This window comes from Odocoileus virginianus, chromosome 23 (assembly GCF_023699985.2).
Source record: "Odocoileus virginianus isolate 20LAN1187 ecotype Illinois chromosome 23, Ovbor_1.2, whole genome shotgun sequence".
NCBI classification, from domain to species: Eukaryota; Metazoa; Chordata; class Mammalia; order Artiodactyla; family Cervidae; genus Odocoileus; species Odocoileus virginianus.
In genome coordinates this window covers 39,610,353-39,638,170 of record NC_069696.1, presented here as the reverse complement: position 1 = coordinate 39,638,170, position 27,818 = coordinate 39,610,353, and the positions used below count along the sequence as shown (strand labels likewise).

The following is a 27,818-nucleotide window of genomic DNA, read 5'->3' as shown; positions in this document are numbered from 1 at the left end:
GCCAGACACTTGCCAGCCATGTGCAGAAGCCGGCTTTTGTGCTCATAACCATAGTCTGGATGCAAGATTTGGAATTTTCTGGAAAAAATAAGCAACTGAGCAGAGTTAGGGATGAAGTCTCTAACGCCAGCAATCAGAGACCAGTGGGAAAGTTGATGGCTCAGTGGAGGCAAATGAAGAGGTGAACACTTGTGGGAACCAGGGTGGACGGTCCACTTCAAGGGCCAGCAGTGAGGAGGGATGCACAGGAGGAACAAGAGAGCCTGGATGAGGCGCGGCATTAGCATGCTTTAGGCTCCACAGACACACGTGGATGCCTGGAGAGGGAGCAAGGACCCCTCCCTTCCACAGGGGACTTTGGAATCTGTAGACCCTGGGCTCTCATGCTCGGGCATGGTGGGTGGTCAGGCAGCCCTGGGGCCTGCTCCCTCCCCTTGATGTGCAGAGGTGGGCACCCTCTAGTCCTTCCCAGTCACAAGGTGAACAGCCAATCCACAGGACCTTAAGGGGAGAACTAACATTTGTGGGTCCTGTAGTGAGTTAACTGGCAGCTCCCCAAAAAGTATGTCCACGACCTAATCTCTGCAACTGTGTATTGACCTTAGGTGGAAAAAGGTCTCTGAAAATCCTTTAAGTGAAATATCTTTGAGATCAACATTGATTACCTAAATCCAGTAACTAGCATCCTTATAAGAGACACAGAGAGTCGGTGGAGAAGGCCACAAAGAGACAGGGGCAGGATGGAGGCGTACAGCCACAGCCAAGGAATGCTGCAGCCTCCACCAGCTGGGAGAGGCAGCGAGGGACCCCAGAACTTCTATGGGAGTGGGCCCCGCTGACAGGAAGAAGGGCCCCAGACTCTAGTGCTGGCCCCCACCCACCTCTTCCATCACCTCCTGCCACTCCCTTCCCAGGGCCTGAAAGTACACCTGCTCAGAGGCTGGAGAGGTCAGCTGCTGGAGGCCTAGCAAGCATCCGGTCTAGGAGCCTGCAGCTCTCCTGAGCAACCAGGCCAGCCAAACAGTGACCTGGGTTGGTGGGGAGAGGGGGCCTGCATGCAGATAGCTGCTAGAGTCCACACCTTGAATCAAGTGCAAGCCCAACCCCTTCTCTAAGGAGAGCCTTTTATTCCCTCCCCTCTCACCTGCAACTGCAGGGACATCTGTCTTTACTGCCCTCACACTCCCAGTGCCTGGTGAGGAGTCTGCTTTACACTCAGCCTTTGTTGAAAGAATGAAGGAACAAAAGCTACAGTTCTATGGATAGCCTCTGCCCCAGCACCCACAGGCTTAGGCATCAACTCCCTCATTCCTGCTTCTACAGCCCCAGGACGAACCTCCAAAGGGCAGGCTTTGCCTTGTCTGATGACTAAGGAACCTCCTAGAAGCTGGCATCTCTATCCCCTGAGCCAGCTCAGTGTCCAGCATGTAGTAGGTGCTCAGTAACTGAAAGGAATCAAGATTTATAAGACATTTGTAGCATCCTTGAATCTGCCCAGCCTGCCTTTCTGCATGACCACCACCCCCTATTAAAGCCTGGGCCCCAACCGTGCTGCACTCCTGGAAGCTTCCGGAAATCGCACAAAGGACGTACCTGCTGCAGAAGCGAAGCACATTCCCCCCAGGGGCCCAGATACAGTGCCTTCTAGGCCACCTGCTCCAGTGCACAGACAGCCCCCAGACACGTGCTCGTAGCACAAGGATCTCTTTATTGTGACGCTCAGTGGAAAACATCTGTAAACCAGCTCACTGTAGTGGTGACAGCTGCAACCATGCTAAGGCACTTTCATTATATAAAAAAAGGGCGGGGGTGGGAGTTCTGTCCACTCCTTTGTGACAGCAACTGGGACCTGAATTCAGAGCTTTTTAGGCATATGTAGCTTTAATATATCTTCATGATTTCTTGAGAGTTTGTTTCCTTAAAAGAAAAAAAAAAATGCCTTCTTTGCCATAAGTAAGTCTAAATGCAGCATATACAAAATAGTTAGGAATACAAGGAAATTCAGCCACCAGTGTAGACCAGTGTAGGACAAGCTATTCTCTTCTAGACGTGCTTCTGAAGGAAAGGCAGTGATAAAGACTGGGAATTTTATCACTTATTACAGTGAGAGGGAGAAAAGACAACAATGTTTTCTTTTTCTTTTAAAAATGTCTGTGCAGACGGCAGCGTCTTGAGTTATACTGAGTCAACGGTGCTGATCAACTACCCTCGGGCCCCAGTCCTGGCCCTTTCCACTGCTCTGGCTGTCAGACTCGGGACAAATCCCTTAACCATTAAATATATTTGGTCCCCAAGAGTGTTGGGAGAGGCCACTGCTGGCCTTTCCAGCCTGGCCCCTAGGCCCTGCCTGCTCAGCCAAACAGCCCCGCTGTGGCAGGGATGGCTTGCCCTGGGCCAAGGAGGGGAAGGGGTCATCATTGCACTTGAGACGTTAGAGAAGCAGGAAGGGGACAGTGGCGCTGCCCAGCGGGGTGGGGAGGAAGGCCCTTCACTCCCCGCCCCCGGCATCCTGTGCCCTGCACAGAGGTGGACCCCCTGGGTCCGCTCATGTTGGACCACCCAGAGTCCACGGGAGCAGGGGGCCGGTGGGGCAGAGGGTGTGAGGTCACCGAGTGTGATTGCCAACAGCAAAGGAGAGAGGGGACAGCTGGTGGCGGAGGCGGCAGGAGGTGACAACTCTTCTGGGGCGCTGGGCTAGCGAAACTCCTTAGTCTGAAGAAAAATAGATTCATAGAAAACTCTCTTGCCCGTCCCCGGAGACCTGCTCCTGCCCTCCTCGCCTTACCATCTTGTGCTCTGTGGCGAGAGGGCGGGAGATCCGGCTGGTCGCTCTGTCCCTGGGCCCGGGCCCAGGACCCTGACTCTTTGGTATCAGATTCGGGGTGGGGGTGGGAGGGGAGCAGGGGGGGGCCACAGCAGAGGAAGCCGAACGCCCTCAGGGAGGCCTGGGGGACGGGCGGGGTGGTGAGGTGGGCCTGAGGTCCCCGGCCTGGGGGGACAAGGTGGGGTCACAGTCACAGCAGTCCCGAGAGGGAGGAGGGGGTGCTGTGGGGGCTGGGGAGGGGAGGAGGAGTCGCTGATGTCCGTCTCCGGGCAGCAGGAGAAGAAGAGCCGGTTACTCGGGAGCTCTGGCCTCGGCAGCTTTGGCCTCAGCCCCATCGGCTTTGCCATCCACCTCATCATCTGAGCAGTCGCTGGCACCTTTCCGGGCCATTCGGCGGGGCACAACGAACGGCAGGTCCCCACGCCTGGGGGCAGAGGCAGCGGTTAGCAGGGACGGCCTGCGGCCACAGCACCACCCCTGTGTTGCAAAGCAACCTCAGAGGAAGACTAGCTCCTGACATCCCACGGGGAGAAGCAACGGGGCGCCTCGGGGGCGGGGCAGGAGGGCTCACCATAAGGGGGTGACTGAAGCTTCCTGCTTTCAGCCCAAACACCAGCAAAAAACTGTCAGGTAGTAAAGGCTGATTAAAAGGAGGCACAGTGGTAAAGAATCTACCTGCCAATGCAGGAAATATGGGAGACACGGGTTCAATCCCTGGATAGAGAAGATCCCCTGGAAAAGGAAATGGCAACCCACTCCAGCATTCTTGCCTGGAGAATCCCACGGACAGAGGAGCCTGGTGGGCTACAGTCCATGGGGTCACAAAGAGTCGGGCACGACTGAGCAACTAAACAACAGAAGGAGGCGCAAGAGCAGATGGAGCTACCTCTGCAAACCACCACCTCTGGTCACACTTGGTACCAAACAGGGGAGACCAGGAGCCACAGGCCGACGCTGCAGTGTACATAGACAGGCATCTCCTCCAGCCCCGGATAGGAGAACCAGCAACATACACACTGACTAGACTGTTACTTTTATGCTTTAAAAAAAAAAGGATCACTGGGAAAAGGAGGTCAGCAATGAGAATCTCGACTAAAAAGGCCCTCTGCCTCAACCATTTCATGCTGCCTGATCAGGACACTCCTTTGAGAAACGCCAAGCAGCCCTCTCCACCTGATCAGGGTTGGAAGATTGACCTGAGCTGTGCCAGGGACTAGCTGGGTGGCCTTGAGCAACTTCTACTTCACAAAACCTGAGAACGTTCTCATCGGGTTTAAGGACTGTGACAGGAGCAGACTTTTCAGACAGGATGGGAATCAATCACCCAGAGAGATTATTAAAAAGGCTGGGCTGCAGCCTAGGAGGCTGGAGAACCAGGAAGGGCTCTCTGAAAAGCACCTTTCTGGCATCAGAAAGTGTCCTGCCCACTGACAGGGCTGAGAAAGGGGACTGAGTTTACAAGAGCCTCATGGTCAGAATTCTGCTTTTCAGGACAAAGGAACTTTTTGGAGGAGAAACGGTCAAACAGCAGGGCGGGTGTAGGTGAGGGGGTGGAGCGGGGAGGGGGGCGGTTGGCAGGGCTCACCTGAGCTTGTTCTTGAGGGAGCTGACCTCGCGGTTCATGGCATCTGCCGTCTCAGTGGCGTCCTCCAGCTCGCGCTGCAGTTTCCGGCGAGAAGCATTGGCCCGCTGGGCCTCCTCCTCCGCCTCCTCCAGCTGCCGCTTGAGCTGCTTCAGGCGGGTGGAGGCCTTGTCCGCCTGGGGAGATGCAAGGCCAGGGGCCCAGGTCAGGACTCCACATACTGGTGGCATATCCCGCTGTTAGCTGCCTCGGGGCAGGGCCCTGCTCCACCCCAGCTCACCTGGTCCTTGTACTGCTCGGCGTTTCTCCGCTCGTCATCCACCTGCAGCAGCACATCCTTCAGCTTCTTCTCGGCCCGACGCACCTGCTTGCAGGCTGCCTGGCGCTCCCTGCGAGGCACGAATACAGTGACTCAGGGGGACCCGCTCTTTTGGAGGGTCTGGTGGACAAATCCACAAACTGGGCCACCCATGTCTGGGTCTCACTGGCCTGTCCCCTGTAGGGAGGCCCCGATCATTGCTCTTATAAAGGCATTAGAATTAGCCCCATTTCACAGATGAGGAGGAAACTGAGGTTCAAGGAAGTGACACATCTCAGAGAGCATATATAAAGCTAGAAAAAAAGAATGACGCCCATCATGACCCGGGTTCAATCCCTGGGTTGGGAAGGTCCCTTGGAGAAGGGAAAGGCAACCCACTCCAATATTCTTGCCTGGAGAATCCCAGGGACAGAAGAGCCTGGTGGGCTACAATCCATGGGGTCGCAAAAAGTCGGACACGACTGAGCGACTTTCACTTCCCCCCTAAAGAAGTCTGTCTTGCTGAGCCCATAGGTGGGCTGCCTAGGGAGTGGGAACCACCACCTCTCTCTGATTCAGCCCTGAGAGAGTCACCAGGCCCAACTTTAGAAGTGGGCTGTGGGCTCCTCGTCAAACTCCAAAGCCCTAGCAAAAGGCCCCAGGGAAAAAGATGAGAGCCCCGTTAGGACGGGGGGAAACAGCATCAGGGACGGACACACAGAGGGCCCACAGATGGTGCTGGGTGGGGAGCGAGGGGAACCCACTTGGTCTCGTTGTCCAGCTGCTCCTCCAGCTGTGCGATCTTGGCCTCCAGGGCAGCGATGGAGGCCTTGTACTTGGACTTGACGGTGCCCTCCATCTCCTGCAGCTTGACCTTGAGCTCCTTGTTCTGGCGCTCCAGCTGCTGCCTCGCGTTCTCGTTCTTCTGGGTGTGGCTGCGCTCCAGGTTCAGGTCGGTGTTGAGCTGGTCGATCTGTGGGAAGAAGGGCTGGAGAGCTCAAGGAAGGCGGGGACCCTTGTCACCAGACCCTCATGGAAGAGGGAGCTGCCCAGTAGGAAGGGTTCAGAAGCATCGGATGGCTTCTGCTGGGGGGCCCGTGTGGAGTGAGGCCCGGCAGCCCACCTGCAGGTTCGCCTTCTTCAGCCTGTCGTTCACCAGCTCCGTGTTGCCCTGCTCCTCCTCCAGCTCCTCCTCCAGCTGTGCGATGCGGGCCTCCAGCCGCCGCTTCTCCTCCAACGCCAGGGCACTGGGGAGGGTGGAGAAAGGGAAGAGCGGCTGAGCTGGAGCAGGGAGCCCCCACACCCGCCACCTGCCCCCGTGGAACACGCCACGCTTGCCCCAGCTCACCCCTTGCCGCTGCTGTTGGCTATCTCGTCGGCCAGCTCGTCCCGTTCCTGCTGGGCTTGGCGCTTGGCACGCTCGGCAGCTGCCAGCTCCTGCCGTGGGAACCCGGAACGTGACCCACTGGGGCCCCCACAGCCGCCAACCCCCCCTCTCCGTTCCCAGTACTCTGAGCCCCTGGCCTCCTCTTCTCAAACCCCTTTCCCAGGCCTGCCTCCTCCATGACGCCCATTCTCATGAGCCCCTCTGAGGTCACAGCTTAGGCAACATATGTTTACATAGCTCCCATATCTAAGGCTAAAAACTAAGCCAGAGGTGTTGTAGTAAATAAGAAATCACCCTGGCCTGATGGAACGCTGGTCCCTCTGCTTTCCAACAAGAGAGGAAGCAGGAGCAACAGGACAGAGACGTGAGTTAAGGCCAGGGTGCCAGGGCTCTGAAAGCCAGAAGGGGAGAGGGCTTCACCCTGAGGCTGAGGCGGCCTCGCCAGAAACCCACACGAGCAGGAGGGCACAGCCAGTCGTGACAGCAAGCCGAAGCCTGGCTACCTGGCCCAGCATCCTCTCTGCAGAAGACGGCCTAGAGCCTGGGGAATGCTTTCACAACCAGCCTCGCATGAGGCAAGAGGCCGCCAGGGGACGTTCAGAGCAGGAAGCCTCTGGGAGGGCCCCCTGCTCACCAGGCGCCAAGTCACAGCGGGCAGCGGTGGTTACCGCAGAGCCCCCTCTTGTGCAAGGGAGTCGGCCCCAAATGGTGACAGTTTAATTCACACACAATTTAATCCCACCAGGGAGCCTTCCAACTTAATGAAACCTTGCAGGGCAACCTTTCAGAAAACAAGAACCAGCCCTGCCCACGCCTGGAGCTTGGCCCAGGCCTTGCGGGGTGACCCGGGCTGGTGCGTGGAGGCTCTGGGCTGCCCCCTGCTGGTCAGAGGGCGCACTGCACCCGGCCCACCTCCTGCAGCTGGATCATCTCGGCCTCCATGCCCTTCAACTTCTTCTCGTTCTCCTTGGCCTGCGCCAGGATCTCCTCGCGGGAGGCACGCGTGTCGTCCAGCTCCCGCATGTAGTCCTTCATCTGGGCCTGGGGGCGGGGAGGAGAGGCTTGGCACCACCCCACACACACCAGAGGACACCGTACCCACGGGGACCGGGGGCTGGTTCTCGGCCTGCGCCCATGTTCAGCTCACAGTTATCACAGGGCAGGATGAAGACAAAGCGTCTCTGTCCTACACCACTGACAGTCTTCCGATCGTTAGGATTTAGAAAGGACACCTGTGGCAGCGTCAGGCCCTGGGTGTGTGCTAGTCCAGCTGCATTTCTGTTTACTTTCTCCACTTCTGGTTGACTTGGATCCCAAGCTCCAGGTCAAGGGCTGCCTGCCAGGTTAGCCCCAACCACGAGACATAAGCCTATGTCCTTTGTTCTCCTGTGATTCATTTTAACTCTAAAGATCTTGGGAAATACTGCCCCCCTCCCACCTTTCTTTTGTAAGTAAACCCCAAACTGGGATTCCCCAGGCCCAAGGGTACAAGCCTTGCTGTGCGTGGCCAGGTGGTACCAGCTAAACCACCACCATCAATGCATCTACAGCCCACGACCTTGCCAGCACCAGATGTTGACATGTGTTATTGTTGCTGGTTTGCGGGGTATAATGAGGCATCTCAGAGCTGGTTTTTTTTTTTTAACTTGTTATTTTTAATTATTGACAAGGCCAAGCAGGTGTTCTGTTTCTGGACTGCTGCACTGATTCATCAGCTTGGAACCTTCTGTCACTGTCCATTAAGGCTGGACTGAGTCATGTCTGGCTTATTCCAGAAAACTGCCACTAAGTGACTAAATGACTATAACGCCATTGCACTTTTAGCTTCACATTTGTTTCTTTGTTTAATGTGAAGTCAACAATTTTTGACTACTGCAAGTTTGCTTCTGACTATAATATTCTGTCTCCACTTGGCCTCTGGGTCTCCATCTGTGTAGTAGTAGTAGTGTTAGCCTCTCAGTCGTGTCCAACTCTTTGTGACCCCATGGACTGTAGCCCGCCAGGCTCCTCTGTCCATGGAATTCTCCAGGCAAAAACACTGGAGTGGGTAGCCATTCCCTTCTCCAGGGGATCTTTCCCACCCAGGGATTGAACACAGGTCTCCCACCTTGCAGGCAGATTCACTGCACCATATCCAAGACCTTCAAGGTGGCACCTCCCAGCACTCACAGGCCAGCCCAGCAGCGTCCAGCCGCGTGCTGGGTCCAATGCTGTGCGGCTGGATCAGACCAGCCTGAGCTCACCTGCAGCTTCCGCAGCTGCTTGATGGCTTCGTCCCGGTTCTTGTTGGCCGAGTCGATGTGGGCCTCCAGGTCCTTCAAGTCCATCTCCAGCTTCTTCCGAGCGGCCACAGCTATCGAGCGCTGCTTCCTCTCATCCTCCAACTCAGCCTCCATCTCCCGAACCTGGGGAGGCGCTGACAGCTCAGGGGGCCGGATGGACCCAAAGATACCACCTCAGCTCAGGGCCCAGGTGGGCATGGTCTAGTCCCAGGGAGTCCACAGGGCCTCCAGGGAAAGTGAGGATTACTGACCATAAAACCCTGGTAGAGGGGGGTCACCAACCTCCAGGCAGAGAACTAGGACTCGAGGACATGGAGGACACTCCCACAGACCAGTGGAAGGAGAAAGGAGCCCCCAAACTCTGGGGCACTTCTGCCCGCTTCTGCCCAGGGAGTGGGCAGGCCCTCCGCACCTGTTTGACCAGCTGCTTTTTCTTCTCCTCACTCTGCTCGTCACGGCCCTGCAGGTCCCGCTCGAACTGGGCCTTCATGGCCTGCAGGTTGACCTCCAGCCGCAGCTTGGCATCCTCGGTGGCCTGCAGCTCGTCCTCCAGCTCCTCAAGCTGCGTCTTCATCTCCTCCACCTGCTGCTCCAGGGCCCGCTTGGACTTCTCCAGCTCATGGACCTGTCACCAGGGGCCCCAGTCAGGACCAGAGGAGTGTGAAGCCCCCAGGTCCTCGGCTCCAGTGTCTGTGAGGCCCTAACTCTTAGTGTTCAGAGGCCGCCCCCCACCCCGAGAGCCAGAGCAGGCTCTGGGACTCACGCTCTTGCCCACGTCATCCTTGGAGCTCATGAGGTCTTCCATCTCGGTGCGGAACTGCTTGTTGAGCCGCTCCAGTTCTGCCTTCTGCTCCATGGCCTCCTCCAGCGCCCGGGCCAGAGACAGTGCCTTGGTCTCCTTCTCCCGGGCCTCCGCCTCCGCCCGATCACGCTCCTCCGCATACTTGGCAGAGATGGTCTTCTCCTCGGCCAGGAGCTGGGGGGACAGGCGGGCACCATGAGTATGAGCAACTGGCTCTCGGAAAGGGTCAGAGCCTGACAGACAACAGCCTCTGCCCGAGGCAGGGCGTCTGCAGATGGACAGGAGGATGGACGGATGTGCTGACGGCACCCACCTGGTCGAACTTCTTCTGCTTCTTCTCCAGGTTGGAGACGCTCTGCCGCTGGTGGTCGAGATCCACGAGCAGGTCGTCCAGTTCCTGCTGCAGCCGCGTCTTGGTCTTCTCCAGCTTGTCGTAGGCAGCCACCTTCTCCTCATAGCGCTGGCTCAGCCCCTCCAGGTCCTTCTGCAGCTTCCTCTTGGCCTCCTCAGCCGTCTCCAGGCACCCCACGCTGTCATCCATCTTCTTCCTCATGTCAGTGACCTGGGTGGGAGCAAGGAGTAAGGAGGACCCAGTTGGCACCTGCTCCGGGAGCTGGGCTGCCACTGCGAGCAGAGTTATGGGGTGCCAACTAAGTTATGGAAACAGCTTCCCAGCCACTTCTCTATTCCTCTGGGACCAGGGAAATGGGACGTCCCACGGAGTGCAGGTGTCTAGCACACAGAGTCCAAGGCAGGTAGACATCACAGGTCAGCTTGGAAAGGCCACCCAACCCTGACCTGACCAGTCACTTGTACCAAGACTGAGGCCCAGAGTAGGGAGCCTCCACCCCTCCCCTCTCCCAGGCAGCAGCCTGGCATCCCCCGCCCACAGGGGTCCATCCTGCAGCCTCCTCCTCCCACCTGGACACACAGCTGCCACCACAGAAACCTGCTCCCTGTCCCCACCCAGGTGTGGACCCAACTCCACGCCCTCCCCTGAGCTGGTGCAGATCTTCAGCACATTTAAGTCCTAAGACAGAATCCCCAAAAGGGCTCTCTGTCTATCTTTGGCCCCAGATCTTTCAGGGTCTAGAAAAGACCACGGCCTCCTTTCCCTGAGGATGTTTTAACAAGTATAAAGCGAAACATGTAGGACTACCAAGAAACCACTATAATAGAGAAGAGTTGTCAGGTATTTTTTTAAGACTGTGGTTCAGTAACCAGTGTGTTTCTTTAGCACAGCAGAGAGCAGGCTCTTGAGTAGCGAGGAGCACAGTGACCTTCCAAAGCCTGGCCTCAGCTCAGACACAATGACCAGTGGTTTCCACTGAACAGGCCACAGGACTGCTACCATCACGGCTTATTGCCTACATTCCTAAGGGAACGGAATGCGAGGGCCAGCTGGAGACTGGTGAAATGAAGATGAAGTCCAGCCAAGTTCACGGACCCCTGAATTCTCCTCGGGGACCCAGGGGTGAGCCCTGTTCTGGGGAGGGCAGGAGCTCTCCGAGGGAGGGCAGCCAGCTCGGGGAGGCCTGGCTGTGCCTCCAGGTCCAGGTGGCTCCCCAGCCCACAGGCTCCGACCACCGTTTCCGGGGTGACCTGAGGGGAGCCAGCTCCAAACCTGGGCGTGGAGGGTGGAGATCTGCTTCTCCAGGTTCCGCTTGGCCTCCTCCTCCTCCTCCAGCTGCTCCTTGAGAGAGTTCTTCTCATCCTCCACCTGCTTGAGCTTGGTGCTCAGACTCAGCTTCTGCCGGTTCTCCTCCTGCAGCAGCTCCTGCCCAGCGGACAAGGGGGCCAGGGCTCAGGACCCACACTGTCGGGGCCTCGTGGTCCCCACGCTCTCGGCGGGAGAGGAGCAGGCCCCAGATTCAGGGGGCAGCTGGGGAGTCAGGAGGTCCCAGAGAGCCTGGGGAGGACACTGTGAGGAAGACCCAGGGGCCTGGCAGCTAACGCCGTGTGGGCACAGGGTCCTCCCAGGACAGGAACAGCTGCGGGGGGCCCATCACTGCCCTTACCTGCGTGTCCTGCAGCTGTGACTCCAGAGCAGAGAAGTCCTTGGTGAGCTTGCTGGACTTGCTGTCCGACTGGGTGAGAAGACCCGTCACATTGTCCAGCTCGACCTGCGCGTGGACAGGAGAAAAAGCCCCGTGAGCTTGACCAGGATTGCTCGGGGCCCACCTCGGCTCTCTCAGACACGCGGGACCTGAGCCACAGGCTGAACCCGGGGGGGCTCACAGATGAGCCAGGTCGTGGAGAGAGAGAGAGAGAAGAGCAGGGGCCCTGGCAGCAGGGGCCAGGACCCAGGCAGTCCAGTGGGGGCCTCACCTGCAGCTTGGAGACCTTGTCGGCGAGCTCCGTGCGCACGCGCTCCCCCTCGGTGAACTTGACCTGCAGCTCCTGCAGCTGGGCCTCCACCTTCTTGCGCTTGTGCTCCGTGTCCGCTTTGCCCTGTTGCAGCACCTTCACCTCGTTGGCCAGCTCCCCTCGCTCATTCTCCAGGGTCTGCTTGGCCTTCTCGAGGTTGGCTTTCACCTGCGGGGGCAGAAAGCAAAGACGTGAAAGGGGGAGCCTGGGACGTGAGGCTGGTTTTCTCAACATCAACAAAGAGCCGGTGGAGCCAGTCCCAGAATCTGCTGCCCTGCAGCAAAAGTGACACCGGGCAAGTTCAGGGGGCAGCGAGCTGGCGAGGGCCATGGATTTGGAGGGCTCAGGCCTGATGTGGACTCGTCACCCGGCTGGCACAGGACGCCTGGCACGTGGCCTCCCCTCTGAGGACCACGGCTCCCCTGGCTCTCAAACCATCCCTGCCTGGCCTCCCACACAGGGCGCATGGAATGTCCAAGGGCAAGACATCGTCATTGCTGATGTTGAGATTTTAGCATTATTATTATAGGCTGAGGGAAATTATAACTGTCCATAGTTAGACTTCCAGGAAAGTCTCTTAGAAATTTGATGTTCACCATAACACTGAAATGTTCTTCCAAAAAATATAAAAGCCAAGTTTACAGAATAAACACAATCCCAATCTATTCTATATCAAGTCAGTCACAATATCGAAGACAAGTTCAAGGGCAAACCTACCCCGAGTGCATACAAAAGCTCTTTGGGTGAAAAATGCTAGAGCAAAAGGCAAGGCTTCAATCTGCCCAGAACCAGAAGGAAGTAAAAGGGAAACAGAGGGACAGGCATGTTTCTGAAAATATTGTACAGGCTGCCACGCAGAAGAGCCTCTGTCCTCTCGGGCTGCCAACAAGGGTGGCCGTGAGCTGGAAACCGTAGGAGGCAGGACTGGTCTTGCTCAGGAACTGCCTGGTCACAGTCCCCAGGCTGAGAAACCAGCCGGGTTAATATCCCCAGGGTTCTCCCTGAAGATTCCAGCTGACCATGTGTTGGAGGTATTCTAGAGAAGGGCCGGGCTTCAGAAAAGGGACCCAATGTCCCTCTGAAACTTCAGTTTCAGAGTCACTCCAATTCCATGAAACGTTCTGGTCTGGCAGGTTGTTGAACAGGATAATAATGGTGATAATAAGACTAGAACAACTCACTGAGCCCTTACTGACTATGCACTGTCACAAGTTACCAACTCCAACTCTCACGTAATTGTATGAAATAGACTCTCACTAGCCTCCCTCACAGAAGAGGACACTGAAGCACAGATGGACCTGTATGCTCCCCCAAAGTCACATTCAGGAAGGGCTGGAGCCTGGACTACGTGAGGGTCCCCCAGCCCTCCCCCAGGCCCACAGTGGCCAAGACTCTCAGAGCCAGTCCTGGGGGGGGGGCACGCACCCGTTTCGTCTGCTCCAGTTGCTCGGCCAGCTCCTCCACGGCCTGCGAGTGCTTCTGCCTCATGTCCTGGATCTGGGCCTCATGGGTCCTGGCCTCCTCCTCAAGGGTCTTCTTCAGGATGTTCACTTCTTGTTCACGTTTGGACCTGAACAGAGAAACGCCTTCAGAAGGGAGGCCAGGGCCCAGGAGCAATGCTGCCCTGGTGGCACAGAGTCTGGTGGGGAGCACTGGCCACCCCAGGCAGCCTTCTGCCTGCTGGCTTCCCTCCTCAGCTGTCCATCCTATAGCGCAGGCTCACAGACACCCTTTGTTCCCTCTCCTTTAAAAAAAAGTAACATAGGCCTTTTAGCCAAGGAATTGGGTTTTATTCTAAATATGGGGAGCCAGAAGTAATTTGTAAGATTTTTATTTTTTTGGCTGCACCACAAAGCATTCTGGATCTTAGTTCCCCTACCAGGGATTGAACCCATGCCCCCCTACAGAGGAAGCACTGAGCCCTAACCACTAGAGAGCCAGGAAGTCCCCACAGACATGCCTTGTAGGGACTTCTGTAGCCTTTCAGCCTTAAATCCCACCCTTGCCTCAGCCCAACTCCAAGCCAGGTTCTTCAACCCTAGGGAGAAGCTGCTGAGGCACTATCAGCTTCCATCTCTTCTTGTTCAGTCACTAAGTCGTGTCTGACTCTTTGCAACTCCATGGACTATGTCACACCAGGCCTCCCTGTCCCTCACTATCTCCTGGAGCTTCCAAGCTCCATGACAACAGGCCACACTGTGTGTGTGCAGAGGCCTGGGGTCCCCCCTTCGAGGCCAGCGCCTCCGTTTCCCTGCAGCACCACCCCCTCCTCAGTGACCAGGCAGTCAGCCGTCAGGCACACCTGAGCTCCTGCTGCGCGGCCGTGGAATCCAGAGTGTCCTCCAGCTCCGTTTTCAGAGCCTCCAGCTCTTCCCCGAGGTCTCGTTTCTGCTTCTCGGCTTTATTCCTAGCAGCACGCTCAGACTCCAGGTCTTCTTGGAGCTCCGAAATCTGAGATTCCAGCTCCCGGATCTTCTTCAGGGCCATGTTCTTCTGGGTGGTTTCTTCCTCCACTCTGCCAAAGAGAGCACCAACGTCAGGATGAGGTTGCTGTCACCTTCAGAGAGCAGAGCCTGCAGAAAAGGCTTAGAGAGGTGCGGCCGAAGCCACTCCTGGTGGTGACAACCATAGCCCCTTAGGGGGTCTTCTTGGCAGACACTGAGGCATCTGGAAGACCTAAGGGCTGTTCCACTTGGAGAACTCAAAACCTCATAGAGGAAGAATTCTTTTCCAAATTAAGCTTCAGTGCTTTAAACATTTTTTAAAAATTGAAATGTTAAATTAAAAAAAAAAGGAAATAAAATGCTACAGTCCATGATTACAACAACAAAGTAGAAACACAAAGGTGCTCTGGACTTAGGGTGATTAAGGAACTTCACAGCAGATTCATGAGTTGTAACAAATGTATCACTCTTGTGGGGGCAGTTGCTAATGGCGGATTCTTGGGAAATCACTATACCTTTTGCTCAATTTTCTTATGAACTTAAAAATACACCCCCAAATAAAATCTATTTTTAAAAAGCATACTTGTAGCCATGAAATTTTATAAAAGAAAGAACTGCTGTGATTGGATGACTAGGATTGTAGATGACTTCTGGGAGGGATTATAGGTGACAAAGAAGCCCAGGCTGCACTTTCAGTGAACAGGAAACGCTTTGCTGTAAACTAGCTTCCCAGACAAAAGTGGAGCGCATGCCCACAGTTCACTGATGCACCAAGAACCACAGAAGGAAGTCTGCTGAGAATGCAGACACTAGCCATCTGGCCTGACGCTCTGACCCTCACCTGGCCAGGGCGGCCTGGAGCTCCTCCTCCTTCTTGGCCAGCTGCATCTTGAGCTCGGCGATCTGAGCCTGCAGCTCGGCGATCTGGTCATTGAGGTCGGTGGAGTCTCCTTCCAGCTTCCGGCGGGTCTTCTCCAGCTCCTGGCGCTGCTTCTCCTCTCTTCGCAGGCGTTCTGAGAAGCAAGAGTGGAGAGATGCCAACAGAGTCCTCAGTGGCCTCTCTCTGTCTTCAAATCTTACATAAAATACCAGGCTTCACAGGGAGCGGCTGCCGTGTCTCAGGTCTGGAGGGCAGTGGCTGGATGCCACAGGCCCCGGGAGACCTGCTCGCCACCCCAGCTCCTGGCAGCAAGGCCCATACTGGTCCTCGAGTGGTGGGTGGCCCAGCAACCCCAAGTCCAACAGTCCCTGTGCCCCGCCTTTACCTTCCAGGTCGGTGATCATCGCCTCATGCTTGTTCTTGAGTTTGGCGAGGCTCTTCGACTTCTCCTCCTCTTCCATGAGGTTGGTGGTGAACTCGGCTATTCTGTCTTCCAGCAGCTTCTTCTCCTGGGGGGCGAGGTTGGGTCAGAGCTGGAAGTTAGTTGAATGCAGAAGGCACTGGGTCTCCTCAAGCACAACTCTCCCAGACACTGAGGTCTGGATGGAGGGGTAGGACCTTAAACACCTGGTCAAGTGCATGAGGATTTCCCAGATCAAAGGGGTCATTGTGAAAGTCACTAGCTCCTCCGAAACAGCTGGGTAAGCTTCCTTGGGACCCATAAACAGTGTGTCCAAGCCCTTTCCTAGGTCTGCATTATCCCTTTCTGCTCAGGTAAAAAGACCTTCCAGGTGATGGTGAGTGTCAGTGAGAGAATTTGGGGGAGGAAGGCGCTACCTTCTCTATGTCTGTGACCTCACCCTTCCTCATCCTCTAAAGTGCCCCTGCTCTTCTCACTTTGTGTGGCCACCACTGGAGTCCTGATTCCACAACAGCAACCACACAGCCCGCTTACTCCCCACGTCGCAGGCTTCCAGACAGCCGTCCTGCCCTGCGAAGCTGGCCACCCCATCCTCCAGAGATGAAGGTCAGCATCCCAACGGTGTCTCTCCCACTCCTCTAACGTGATTCCCAGCTCTCCTCTGTGGCCCGGCAGACGCTGACAGGGGCCGGGCCACCGGCCTCACCTTGGCCAGCTTGCAATTCTGGTCCTCCATGATGATCTGGTCCTCCTCCAGCTTCTTCAGCTTGGCCTCGGTGGTCACCTTCTCCAGTTGGAGCTTCTGCCGGGCGCTCTCCTCCTCCTCCAGCTGCTCCTCCAGCTCCTGCCATGAAGCCGGGGCAACCGTGAGCAGATGGGATGGGGCCCAGCACCCACGTGTGGGGTCACGTATTTAAAACTGGGGTGCAGGGACGAAAACCCCAGGTCCTGGTTCCAACACAGGGTCATGTGTTCTGAGGGGCCTCCTCTAGTGAGAGTCCACCCTCCGCTCCTCAGACCAGCCGGAGTGATCACAGAGGAGGGGAATTAAATCGGATTCAATGCTCAGCGGGGCAGGGCTCATGGACACCTGACACGTGTGTCAGAAATAATGAGCCAGGGAATTCCCTGGAGATCCAGTGGTTAGAACTCTACGCTTTCGCTGCCAAGTGCCAGGGTTCAATCCCTGTTCAGGGAACTAAGATCCCACAAGCCACAGAGCATAGCAAACAAACAAACAAAATGCCTCAAAAATAACACCTCCCCAAGGCTGCCCCCAGGACAGAAACTGTCCTCCCACAGCACTTGGGATGTCCCTGCTCCCTACCCGCCCCGTCCCCCACGCCCCTCCTGGGTCCGGCCTGGCCCCTCCTCTGGGCACCTGGATGTTCTGCTGCATCTTTTTCTTCTCGGCCTGCAGGTGCTGGCAGCGCTCCTCCTCCTCCTCCACCCGAGCCTCCAGGTCATGGCAGATCTCTTCCAGCTCCTGCTTCTTGGCCGTCAGACGGGCGCGGAGCTCCTCAGCCTCCGCACACAGTTCTGTTTCCGCCTGGAGCTGCTCCTGGAGCTGCAGCTTCTCAGCCATGAGCTGCGGGAACACAGGGGAAATGTGAGCTCTGACAGCTGCTTGCGGGCTGCCTGTCCCCGTGGGAGAGCTGGTCCCCAGCGAAGGCTCCATCTCAGCATGCTTAAGCTGCCAGGCATGTCTAAACATCGAAAGAAACCACCCCCCGATTTTCCTTCAATGCCAAGTTTATGCTTTGTCTACTGGGGCTTCCCTGGTGGCTCAGTGATAAAGAATCTGGCTGCAATGCAGGAAACCTGAGTTTGATCCCTGGGTTGGGAAGATCCCCTGGAGGAGGGCATGGCAACCCACTCTGGTATTCTTGCTCAGAGAATCCCATGGACAGAGGAGCCTGGCACGCTGTAGTCCGTAGGGTTGCACAGAGTCAGACACAAATGAAGTGACTAAGCAGCAGCCCCGGTGGCCAGCAGGAGGCAGCACCGCGCGGGCAGTCTGCAGACACTCACCTGGGACTGGAGGGTCTCCATCTCTGAGAGCCTGTTCTCAGCAGCCAGCTGCTTCTCCCGCACCTTCACCAGCTCCTCCTCCTTGGCCATCATCTCCTCCTCCTGCCGGCTCACCTGCAGCAGCGGCTTGACCTAGGAGAGGAGGTGGAGGAGACAGCTCAGGGAAAGAGGCCCGTGCAGGCTGAGAGTTCGGGGTTTTCCTCTCCCTTGGGGAAGCGCCAGGGCACAAGAGCGAGGGGCAGGCAGGACACCAGGCAGAGCAGGTGTCCCCGGGGACAGCTTTTCAGGAAATCAATCTGGTGCTGTAGGCCATAGGCCACTGACCCACTAATTACATTTCGGTAAAACTAGCCCTGTATGTGCATGAAGACATTCAGGACAGCATTGTTTACAACAGTGAAAATTTAGCAAAGAGATAAAGATCCACCGCCCGAAAAGTAGCTAGATAAATTATGAAACATCTCTAGGGAACAGTATGCTGACTTTTAAAAAATTATGCTTATGAAAAAATTTTAAATGGAAAATGCAAAAAAAAAAAAGACTGTTTACACAAGTCAAAAAGCTCAGCTATGTAAGAAGGTATATGGTTTACACAGCAGAGATTTAATGGGAGTGTTTAAAAAAAACGGAATAAATATTGAAACATCTATTCAATATTGATGTTGGCTCAAGGTTGAAGGGGTTATAGGTGAATTTTTACTTTCTTATTTATCCTTTTTGTTGGTATAGTGTTTTGCAGTTACCACAAATTACGTACCATAAACAAAGTAGCTTGACCGACTTTAAAATACAAGAGAATTTTTTGTAAAGGCTAGGGAGGACGGAGCCACCAGGTACAGACCGCAGTCTCCTGGGTGGACAGCACTGCTATCACATGGGGCCATGGTGGGCAGGCGGGGCCCTGACATCCCAGAGCTGCCCTCGGAGCCACCCCGGCCCAGCCCCACGGCACCTCAGCCGTCCACGCTGGACACACGCCCCAGCTCACACCCCTCGAGACCCCTCAGGGCAGGACCATCCCCGGCTCAAGTTCTCGGTCCGGGGACACAGGGGCAAAGTGCCAGCCCGGGGCCCGAGCCCCGCAGGAGGCCGGCGTGCGGCCCGCTGGTCCCTCTGCCACACGGAGCCCCCCCAGACCCACCTTAGTGAAGAGCCGCCACCACTGCCAGTTGCGCAGCTTGAGGTAGGCGGCGCAGTTCCTCTGCAGGACCTTCATGGCCGTCAGCTGCTGCTGCCGCTTGGCGAAAGCCCTGTGGGGCGAGGGTCACGGTCAGCACCTCCAGGCGGGGGCGGGCCCACCTCCCTGCCCACAGTCCTGACCTCGCTCCCAGGGGCTTTACTGGAGGGACCGACCCCTGCCGGGAGCACTTCAAAACAGATGTGGGGGGAAGGAGGCCGGCTTGGGGTTGAGTCCTACAGGTGAGCTCGCAGAGGTGACCAGGACAAGGTCACAACCACCTTTCTTCACTGAAGGGTGAATGAGGTCGCTACAGAGTCAAGTGTAACCCCTGGTCATTAAGGCCACCTGTCAACTGCAGCTCCCCACCCTCGTGCCACCCACAATCTTGGGACTTTTGTTTGGGGGGAGAACGTCAGCAGCTCATGTCCTGCAAATGTCCATCTATCCAAACACCCACACTCATGCTCTCCCCACAACGCTCAGAGCTCAGGCTGGAACAGAAGCCCCAGAGCCCAGACACAGAGAAGTCAAGGGGCAAATGCGTAGCTGCCCCGCCCACTGTCCTGCACAAGTCTGCCCCTGACCCCACAGGAGCTGCTGGGACTCAAGGGCACCTCCTCCCCGGAGCTCAGGGTCCTCTGGGGACGGCCAACTCTGGGTGTCACCCCGACAGGAGGGACACAGGGAGGAACAGTGGGAGGCAGGGGTTTCCTTGGAGGGAAAATCTGAACACAATCACCGCTCCCTCCTGCTCACTTTAAACCTCAGGCAGGAATCCAGGAAGCAGGGGGCAGGGAAAGCCATGTGGCCTCCCCGGGGGACACCTGCCAGCATGAGGGCACCAAGGCCCCGCTTCCTCAGTGCCCTCTGCTATAGGAGAGCTGGGGGGTCCCGAGCAAGGTGTAGGCATTCCAGGACTCACTTCCTGGCCAGGTAGCCCCTGCAGCAGGCCTGGAAGCCGATGATGACGTCCATGATCCTCAGGTCCCGCTCCTCCTCCAGGTGGGCCAGCACGCTGGCCGGGAAGAAGACCTTGCTCTGGCCGATGCGGTACAGGTTGCTGTCAAGCTCCAGGGCTTTGATCTAGAGGAGGAGAGCCGACTGCTGACCATGGGGCACCCCCGCCACCATGGAGCCCTGGAGCAAGGCCAAGGCCGGGGGAGGGGCCTGGAGCCGGGATCTGCCCTGCTGCTCTGCGGGCAGCCTTCTGCTGGTGCAGGGAAAGTGGGGCAGGGGAAATGCCGGGAGGGGGCAGGTGGGGGCCAGCAAGGGGCAGGTAAGGAATCAGACTTGCAGAGAAACACAGGCTCTCAGCCCTGAAGGGACCCTGTAGGTCTCCTTTCTTCTCTGCCCGACCCCCTCACTACGGGTGCCTGTTCTACAAGCACCCAGTCAGGTCACCCTCTTAGCAGAGGTGGTCACGCATCACTGCTTTGTCCAAGCACAGCACCAACTCCAGCTCAGACCAGGATCAAATGCTAACTAGGTGACCCCAGGCCTTAACCTCTGTGGGCCCACGTTTCCTGGGCTGTAAAATGGAAATAATGGCTTCTTTAATTAAAAGGTAAGTTAGCAAAGCAAATAAATAGCACTTCCTTCCTAGCAGAGCTGTGGGAATGAAACCAGAGAAGGCACAGAAGGCGCTGAGCATGGGTCACATGTGGGACCACTGCTGAATGAGCTTTAGGCAACGTGTCGTTATCGTCCCAGGGCTGTTTCAGTACAATAACAAAGCTCTCTTATTAAGCCCACTGGCAAGGGTCTGTCTGTCCATCTGTCTGCCTGGGAGAGAGGGGATTTAGAACAAGCTCCAAGAGGCAGAGCCTTGAATAGGGTAAGAGGAATCTAGGGCCCTTGATGCCCAACGAAAGGCCCTGCAGGTCTGGAAGAGGCCCTGGGAGAAGGGCAGGCCAAGGAGGGCAGAGCCATGGCCGGGTGTCCCACCTCCTGTCATGACGAGCCTGGCCAACTGTCTTCCCTACAGGGCTGGATGGAGGGGACCTGCTTATGTCTAAAGGAGGGACAGCCCTCACTGGCCAGCAGCTGAGTCTCCGGGCGAACAGTGGCCCAGACATGAGCTAGGGGCACACCTCTGTCCTTCACACCTCCCTTCCACCGGGTGACAAGCATCGCAGAGCAGGGACCCGTGTCTCCTCCCTCCTTCTCTAGGCTCCACCTCCCTGTCCCTTACAGGGCAACTCTGACCAAAGGTGGTATTGAATTATTCTTCCCTTTTCTCTTTCCTCCCCAATGCCCACCCCAGCCCATCCTCTGCTGACTCTCTGGCAAAGATGCAAAGTATAGAAAGCAAGGGGCGCTGGCTGCTGACCCCTGGACACATGAGACCCAGCTGGATGCCTGCCTGCGAAAAATGACTGAGTGGGCAGAGCCCCAGCATGGCCACCTCGGGGCCTTCATTCACTAAGCACACTCCAGGGCCCACTGCCCGTCGAACACTGGCCAGTGGTGGGAAAGAGAGAAAACGACCAGAAACTCGGCCTCTGCTAGCTTTGGGCCGGTCGTGGGGCCCTGGCGGTGAACTGCCCCATGTGAAGATGAGAGGAGATGGGAGCAACAAAGAACCAAATGTGGCCAGAAGGAAGGGACTCTGCCTCACACCACAGCCTTGCTATCTGAGCCCTGGCCTCCTCCTCCTCACACACCATCCTGACCACCTGATGTTCAGTGCCCCTGGCAGAACCAGAACAGGCTCACTGGAGGAACAGGGGAGCACAGCATTGACAGATCCAAAGGGACCTGACCAGGCACGTGGGCGCTGGCCCCTTGGGTGTGCATACCAGCCACACGTCACCCACCAGAAGAGCCACTCACCATGAGCACACACGCCTGCTTCCCGTCCATGAAGCCCTTAGGAATGGAATTTGGAGTCAGGATCTCGTATCTGAGGAGGAAAAGGGCGGCAGGTCAGTACACCCCTCGCTCGGATTCTACGTGGCCTGGAATGTCCGTGAGGCGAGGGCCGTCCCTACAGTGGAGCAGGTGTAGGATTCTTCCCACAGAGTGTCCGAGGGAAAGGGGACACTCAGTGAATCATATCCTGCTCTTTCCTGAGGCTGAATGGCACGAGGAAGGCCTGGCGTTTTCCAGAAAGTGAATGGAAACTTGTGTCAGACTGTTTCATTCACTTATGGGTGAGCTCTGAAGTGGGCTTACTAACTGCTAACCAGCACCTGTGTCTTTAGCCCCAGAAGTTTTTGAAATTAAATGTTTAGTTTTACAAATATCATCTGATACAAATCAGAAAATGTCTCATGACCTCATGATTAGAAAGATATGTGGAGTTCAGGCATTATTAGGAAAAAAATCAAGTCATGATATGTCTAAAGCCACTGTTTCCCACTTCCAAACATGTCCTCCATATTTGTTACCAAAAAAAAAAAAATCCAAAATAAATGGCATATATTGAGTACAAAGAGAAAACCATTTGCTACAGAACGTTTTCCTAACACTATGTAACAGACCACAACTGGTGAACACAGCCAGGCCCGTCTCTGCTGAGATACTGGAGAGAACCACTAATCAACGGGGTGGTACAAGAAATTAACCAGAGTGCTGCAATAGACAGCAACCAGGGCTAAACACATCATTAGGTGAATAGGCCGGTGTCATGACTGCCCCCCTCCGCTCACACAGCAGACATCCAATTCCACTGACTTTTTTAATACTCAAGACTCCAGCTGATCCTCCTTTAATGTCTTTTCAGAGCTCCTCTAATTATAGCAAACAGCACCAGTCCCCTACAGTGACTGAGAGTGGAAGCCAACAAGATAACTTTCATTTTAGCAAAAAAACAGGAAGTCCTTCCTCATGTGGACGGTGGCACAGAGGACCCCAGCTCAGTGTGGATGAGGAAATGGCTCCCCCACTAAAGGCTCTGCACTCACCTCTGCCGGAACTCCTGGAAGACCACGCGGTTGGGGAAGCCCTGGCGGCAGATCCGGATGCCTTCAAGAACTCCGTTGCAACGCAGCTGATCCAGCACCAGATGCGGATCCAGCTTGCCGGCCTAGGGAAGAAATCCAAGCACGTGCTCTTCCTGTATGCCCAGGGACTGATGGAGAGAGGGCGGGCCCCTCAGGATGCAACAGGGCAAACATCCCCCAGGAAGGAGCAGTCACTGCCTGCCCACCCATAGTATTGACAGCTCAGTTACAAGATCGAGGTCTGAGAGGCAGAAACACAGGCTACATGGGCAGGCTGAATTCTAAGAGTGCCCGAACCACCCTGCAAGGTGACAAAACCAAGGGCTCTGTGTGCCACGGGCGAGGGGTTTCTGCTCAGGTCCGCGCCACACTACCAAGCAGCCGCACCTTCTTCTCGTGGTTGGGTATGATGCAGCGGACGAAGTTGGGGTTGGTGTTCCTCAGCGTGGCCATGAGTTTGGCCAGCTGCTCCTTGTACAGCTGCCCCACCGTGCGGAACATGCCCTTGCGCGTCTTGAAGGCCCCGGGCATTGCCGTCTCCGACATGCCAGCCACCTGGTCCAGGCCGATGATGCGGTCCACTGGAGAGAGCAGGCAAGAGCACGTGAGTACCCGGCAGTCCGGGCCAGGGCAGAGGGGCGGGACAGACAGACAGGCCAAACTGGTCAGAAAAAGAGGAAACTACAGAATGCAGACCGTTTCTACTTGGAGCATACAAAGCAAGCTAAGGTCATCTCCAAAGGCTGAGAGCAAAGGTGACCTTGTGAGCAAGGAGGAGGGAGGAGGAAAAGGTTTGGAAAGATTGCAGAGCCTCAAAGTGGGGAAGCACATTCGTGAAGGCTGACTCCACGTTGTCACTTATCTCAGCCACCCTGGGATGCTCCTAACCCAGAGACACAAGAGCTGACAATGCATCCTGGAGGAGTGCGCTGAGCTGGTCCACTAGCCTGGCTCTGAGGAGGTGTTCAGACTTGACTGACAGGAGCCCGATAATCCATTCAGTCATTTGAAAAAAGCAGACCAGTATCCTGAACTCACACTGACCATTACCTGAAAGCACTGGGCTAGGTCAGAAGGCAGGAACTCTAAAGCTACTCGGCCATCACCTGCAGGAGTCTGGCCCACGCTCTCTCTGCAGCAAACCCCCCATGCAGAGCTCTCTACATCAGGGGTCTAGAGCAACATGCACGGTGCCAGGGCAGGGTTCCAGACAACCACCACTGCCCACAGCTATCCCAAAGGCCAAGGATACTTCTCCCTCTCAGGTCTCGCTTGGTCTTGAAGATCACGGGTCTTTCTCATCTAAACCAACCCTCCACGGAAGCAGCCCTCATCACCATGGCTCCTGCCCAGAACAATGAAATGAACCTCCTCCTCCTGGGCAAAAAGCAAATGATGAACAAGCCCAACCTAAGTGGCCAGCGATCTGAGGTCAGGCTTACACCAGAGCCAGTATTAAATTTGAAGATTTCCATCGCTGGATGCAAAAGTTAAGAAATCTACAACAAAGTCAAGTTCTTGTTCCTTTGTGGCCAGATCTCTGTTATTTACTTGAAAGCAACAGAAAAGACAGCTGCTCAAGAGGGAAGCCAAGAGTGAGGATAGACCCAATGAACCCCTCGGTTAAAACGGGAGGCAACGGTACCTCTTGCAGCCCCCACAGGGCCCCTCTGGCCACCAAGGTGTCCTGGGACTGGGTGGCTTGTGAAAGTCACTCAGGTTGCCCAAGGGAAGGTTGAACATGCCCCCAAACAACTGGTCATTTCATGTGAGGGGATCCTGGCTCCAAAAAACCCTGCCCAGGAGGAGAGCTAACTGCTGCAGAGACACACAGGTGCCCTTGTCAGCACTGAAGTGTCTGGGCCCACACGCGCACACGCACACACACGGCAGTGCACACAGCACCTTGTGCTGAGACACAGCAGCCATCACACACACACACACGCATGCACACACACACACACACGGCCATGCACACAGCACCCTCTGCTGAGACACAGCAAGCATCACACACACACACGCACACACACACACACGCTCGCACACACACAGCAGTGCACAGTACCCTGTGCTGAGACATAGCAGCCATCCAAGCAGTGAGATGCCGCCTTCACGAGGGGAGTTCTGAAGGGGACGTGGACTGTGAAACAATTATTTTTTCTCCTTTTAAGATCTATAACATGAAGCTGTCAATATCAAACCACAGCCCAGGTGTGCCTGGCTTTCTACTGGAGGCCTGTGATGGGGAGGGGACTGGAGCATAAGGGGACCTGCGCACAAGCCCGGGGCAGAGACCAGGGAAGGAGCACAGGCAGGCAGGAGCAGCCAGGCAGAGCAGGCAAGCTCAGCAGAAGCACCAGTCACACAGCCCGGGGTGCAGCACACGTTGGCACCGCGGCAGGCGGCCAGTCACCTGGTTCTAGGTGGAGGATAGGAAAGCGCTGATAGAAATAGGCTCTCTGGGTGCTCTGCATCTCTGCAACAGAGAGGTTAAAGCAAAACCCAGAAAGAGAGAAGGAGAAACTGGCAGAAACAAGGAAAAGAACAGCTTCCAGAGGTACTGGCTACCAAGGAGATGCAAGAAGGTAGTGAGGAGTTGGATGGAACCTGGGTGGCCTGGTGCTGGGCCACCACACGACCCCCTACAAGGGAAAGGTCTGTGGCCTCAGAGCCTGGAGAAGCCCCAGAAGAAGTGGCTGTGTGCCACGTTCAAGGACGCTTGGGGCTCATGCACACCAGGATTCAGGGACAGGGTGACCCTCGGGGCTGGAGGAGCCCACGCTCCTGGGAGCCAAGTGGGCACAAAACCCTCTGGCCTGAGCCCTGCCCTCAGCCAGTGGCCAGGAAGGGAAGGGGCCTAGCTGTGGGCACGGGGAGGCAGGCTGAGGGCCAAGGGCGTACCATCCTTCCACAGCTCCGAGACAAACTTGTCAGAGGACTGGTGCAGCAGCGTGGCGATGTTGTCGTTCAGCGGGTCCATGTTCTTCATCAGCCACTCATCAGCTTTGTAATCCACCTGTAAGATCGGACCTTGAGTCACAGGCTGCTCAGGGCACACTGGTGCACGCAGCCTCTATGGCAGCAGGCTGACCCCATGGGCGGAAACATCAAAAACAGCAAAGACCCTCAACCTGGTATTTTCATCCCTAAGAAGGAAATAATGAGTGACCAGGGTGGAAGCCTCCATGAGATGTTCTCTGCAGAGTTACATGAAGGCAAAATATTTAAACGGCACCAACGTCTGGCTGCAGGGAACAGGCTAAGAATTAAGTTGCAGCTACACAGTAGAATATTCTGTTTTTAAAAATGTTTAAGGTAATATGAATATTGGGGGGGAAATCCTAATAATTCCTTTTAGCAACAGGACAAGTAATTTTTGCTTTTTTTTTCCCCCAGGATATTCAGGTTTTCTCACAGCATATATTCTTGTCACCTTTTTTGAAATATGTTCTCAATAGCAAGAGTAATAAAATATCATATACTGTAACAATACAGAGCGACTGGCCACCACAGCCTGCTCCCTAACTAACACAGTGTAACCCAGCCATGGTTCCCTCCTGGCCCCTTTCTGCAGGTTTCCCCACATGCAAGGCTGTCAATGATGAGGTGCAAGATGGTGGCGTCTTTCTCCCTAGAGGCAGAATGACCTCCTGGGAGAGGACAAACCCTAGAGTTGGGTGTCTTGGCATCTGTCCCCCTGGGCACGGCCAGCTTCCTTGTCCTCTGAGCTGCTGCAGTTCAGGCTGAATGAGGACACACACAGGCAGTTTCACCGTTCAGCCCTTCATGGGCTTGCAAGTGTGCCCAGGTTTTGCATCACCTACAACAGTGCAACAAAAGCCTGCCTGCGTTTCTAACAAAGGTGGCGGGAGACATCGGCATTCGGGGGGCATGACCTTAGGTAACTAGAAAAAAAGAGATCTCCCTAATAATTAGTTTAAAATCAAGAGTGGCTTCAACAGCCTTGGGAGACAAAGGAGATAAGCAGGGGAGGCTGAACAGTGCAGGACCACGTGCAGAAGGGTGGGAGAGGGCCACAGGTGGCTCGGGAGCACCATTGTTGACAGCACAAGTTTCTCATCACCGATCCTCACTGATGGGGAGGCTGAGGACCGATCAGCTCATCACACATCCAAGTTAGACATTCTGTGCAAGCAACACAACTTCCTGAGAAGAACCAGCTTTAGTCTAAGCTTGGACCTCTGCAGACTCAGGACACCCCTGTTCATGTCCAAGCCCTGGGATCAAGCCAACTGGAGGATGTCTGACAGCTGGTATGAAGACAGCTCTGCTACTTCCTGGCTGGTGATCTTGGCAGTAACAAAGCCAACAATACCTACAGGCATGGCTCTCACCCAGGGACAATGTTACCCTCCAATCCCACCCAGCAGATGTTCCAGGATGTCTGGAGACACTTCTGGTTGTCACATGTAGGAAGGGCGCTACTGACCTCTGGTGGGGAGAAGACAGGTCTGCTGCTAAATATCCTACAACAAGCAGAAGTGTCCCTGACAATAAAGACTGACCAGGCCACTGAGGTGGGCAGTGTGGAAGCTGAGAGGCCCTGCCCCAGAGCACTGACTTCCCAGCACTGGGCTTTGTGAGCTCCTTTAACATACATTCCCCAGTACAGTGGTGGTCACGTCCAGTTTCCAGATGAAGCAACCAAGGCTCAGAGAGGTGAAGTAACTGGCCCAAAGCCACACAGGAGCAGAGCTCTAATTCAGACTGCAGAGTCCATGACTTTAGCACAAACAGCATGTCTACACCTGGAAAACGCACTTAATAATAACACACTGCATGACACCAGGGTGTGCGCTCCTCACCTTGCCAGCATAGTGGATGATGCAGAAATCTGCCTTGTCCTTCAGCTGCTTGGGCTTCTGGAACTTGGGGTGGGTGCCCTGCTCCTGCATCACCTTCTCCACGAAACTCTTGTCCGTGGCTTTGGGGAACCAGCACTCCTCATCCAGCAGGGCCAGGATGCCAGGAGGGCCTGCCTGGAGGGAGCACAGCATCACGCAGGTCAGCTTGACCGGAAACCCACCAACTCTCACCCTCGTAAAGTCACAGCCTGGTTTTCAGAAACTCAAGAATCTCACCAGAAGATGGACAGTGCTTTCCTCATACAAGAAAAAAATAAGGAGCATGACTGAAAGCACTCCAATTACAAGTTCTAGCTGAAAAAGAATTTCTGAGGTCTAGGCTATGTCGAACACACCTTAACCCAATGATCCATTGCAAGATACTCCCGTGAGAACAATGGAAATCACCTGGTGGCTTGATGGGCCATGCAGACCCCTGACCCACGTCCAGAGGATGCCCCTCAACAGGGGTCCTGGCCCCTGGAGTCCTTCTTGGACCCCACTTGACACA

General features: G+C 55.7%; 1 protein-coding gene across 1 annotated transcript in view; it reads right to left on the bottom strand.

The window, feature by feature from the left end:
• Window positions 1-1,688: 1,688 nt before the first annotated feature.
• MYH9 (myosin heavy chain 9) overlaps window positions 1,689-27,818 on the bottom strand; it is an 85,416-nt gene continuing 59,286 nt past the window's right edge. Inside the window, exons 14-41 of the mRNA XM_020903182.2 lie at window positions 27,269-27,442; window positions 25,344-25,458; window positions 22,830-23,023; window positions 22,404-22,525; window positions 21,331-21,400; window positions 19,421-19,581; window positions 18,460-18,568; window positions 17,319-17,450; window positions 16,669-16,875; window positions 15,994-16,131; window positions 15,252-15,375; window positions 14,828-14,999; window positions 13,845-14,057; window positions 12,968-13,112; window positions 11,504-11,710; window positions 11,194-11,298; window positions 10,800-10,952; window positions 9,489-9,737; window positions 9,137-9,349; window positions 8,786-8,998; window positions 8,335-8,496; window positions 7,004-7,132; window positions 6,053-6,141; window positions 5,828-5,951; window positions 5,469-5,677; window positions 4,687-4,795; window positions 4,410-4,582; window positions 1,689-3,248 (exon numbers count right to left, since the gene is read on the bottom strand). Of these exons, the coding sequence (XP_020758841.2) occupies window positions 3,116-3,248; window positions 4,410-4,582; window positions 4,687-4,795; window positions 5,469-5,677; window positions 5,828-5,951; window positions 6,053-6,141; window positions 7,004-7,132; window positions 8,335-8,496; window positions 8,786-8,998; window positions 9,137-9,349; window positions 9,489-9,737; window positions 10,800-10,952; window positions 11,194-11,298; window positions 11,504-11,710; window positions 12,968-13,112; window positions 13,845-14,057; window positions 14,828-14,999; window positions 15,252-15,375; window positions 15,994-16,131; window positions 16,669-16,875; window positions 17,319-17,450; window positions 18,460-18,568; window positions 19,421-19,581; window positions 21,331-21,400; window positions 22,404-22,525; window positions 22,830-23,023; window positions 25,344-25,458; window positions 27,269-27,442 (4,344 nt within the window). The 3' untranslated portion in view covers window positions 1,689-3,115. The remainder of the gene's footprint in view (window positions 3,249-4,409; window positions 4,583-4,686; window positions 4,796-5,468; window positions 5,678-5,827; window positions 5,952-6,052; window positions 6,142-7,003; window positions 7,133-8,334; window positions 8,497-8,785; window positions 8,999-9,136; window positions 9,350-9,488; window positions 9,738-10,799; window positions 10,953-11,193; window positions 11,299-11,503; window positions 11,711-12,967; window positions 13,113-13,844; window positions 14,058-14,827; window positions 15,000-15,251; window positions 15,376-15,993; window positions 16,132-16,668; window positions 16,876-17,318; window positions 17,451-18,459; window positions 18,569-19,420; window positions 19,582-21,330; window positions 21,401-22,403; window positions 22,526-22,829; window positions 23,024-25,343; window positions 25,459-27,268; window positions 27,443-27,818) is intronic.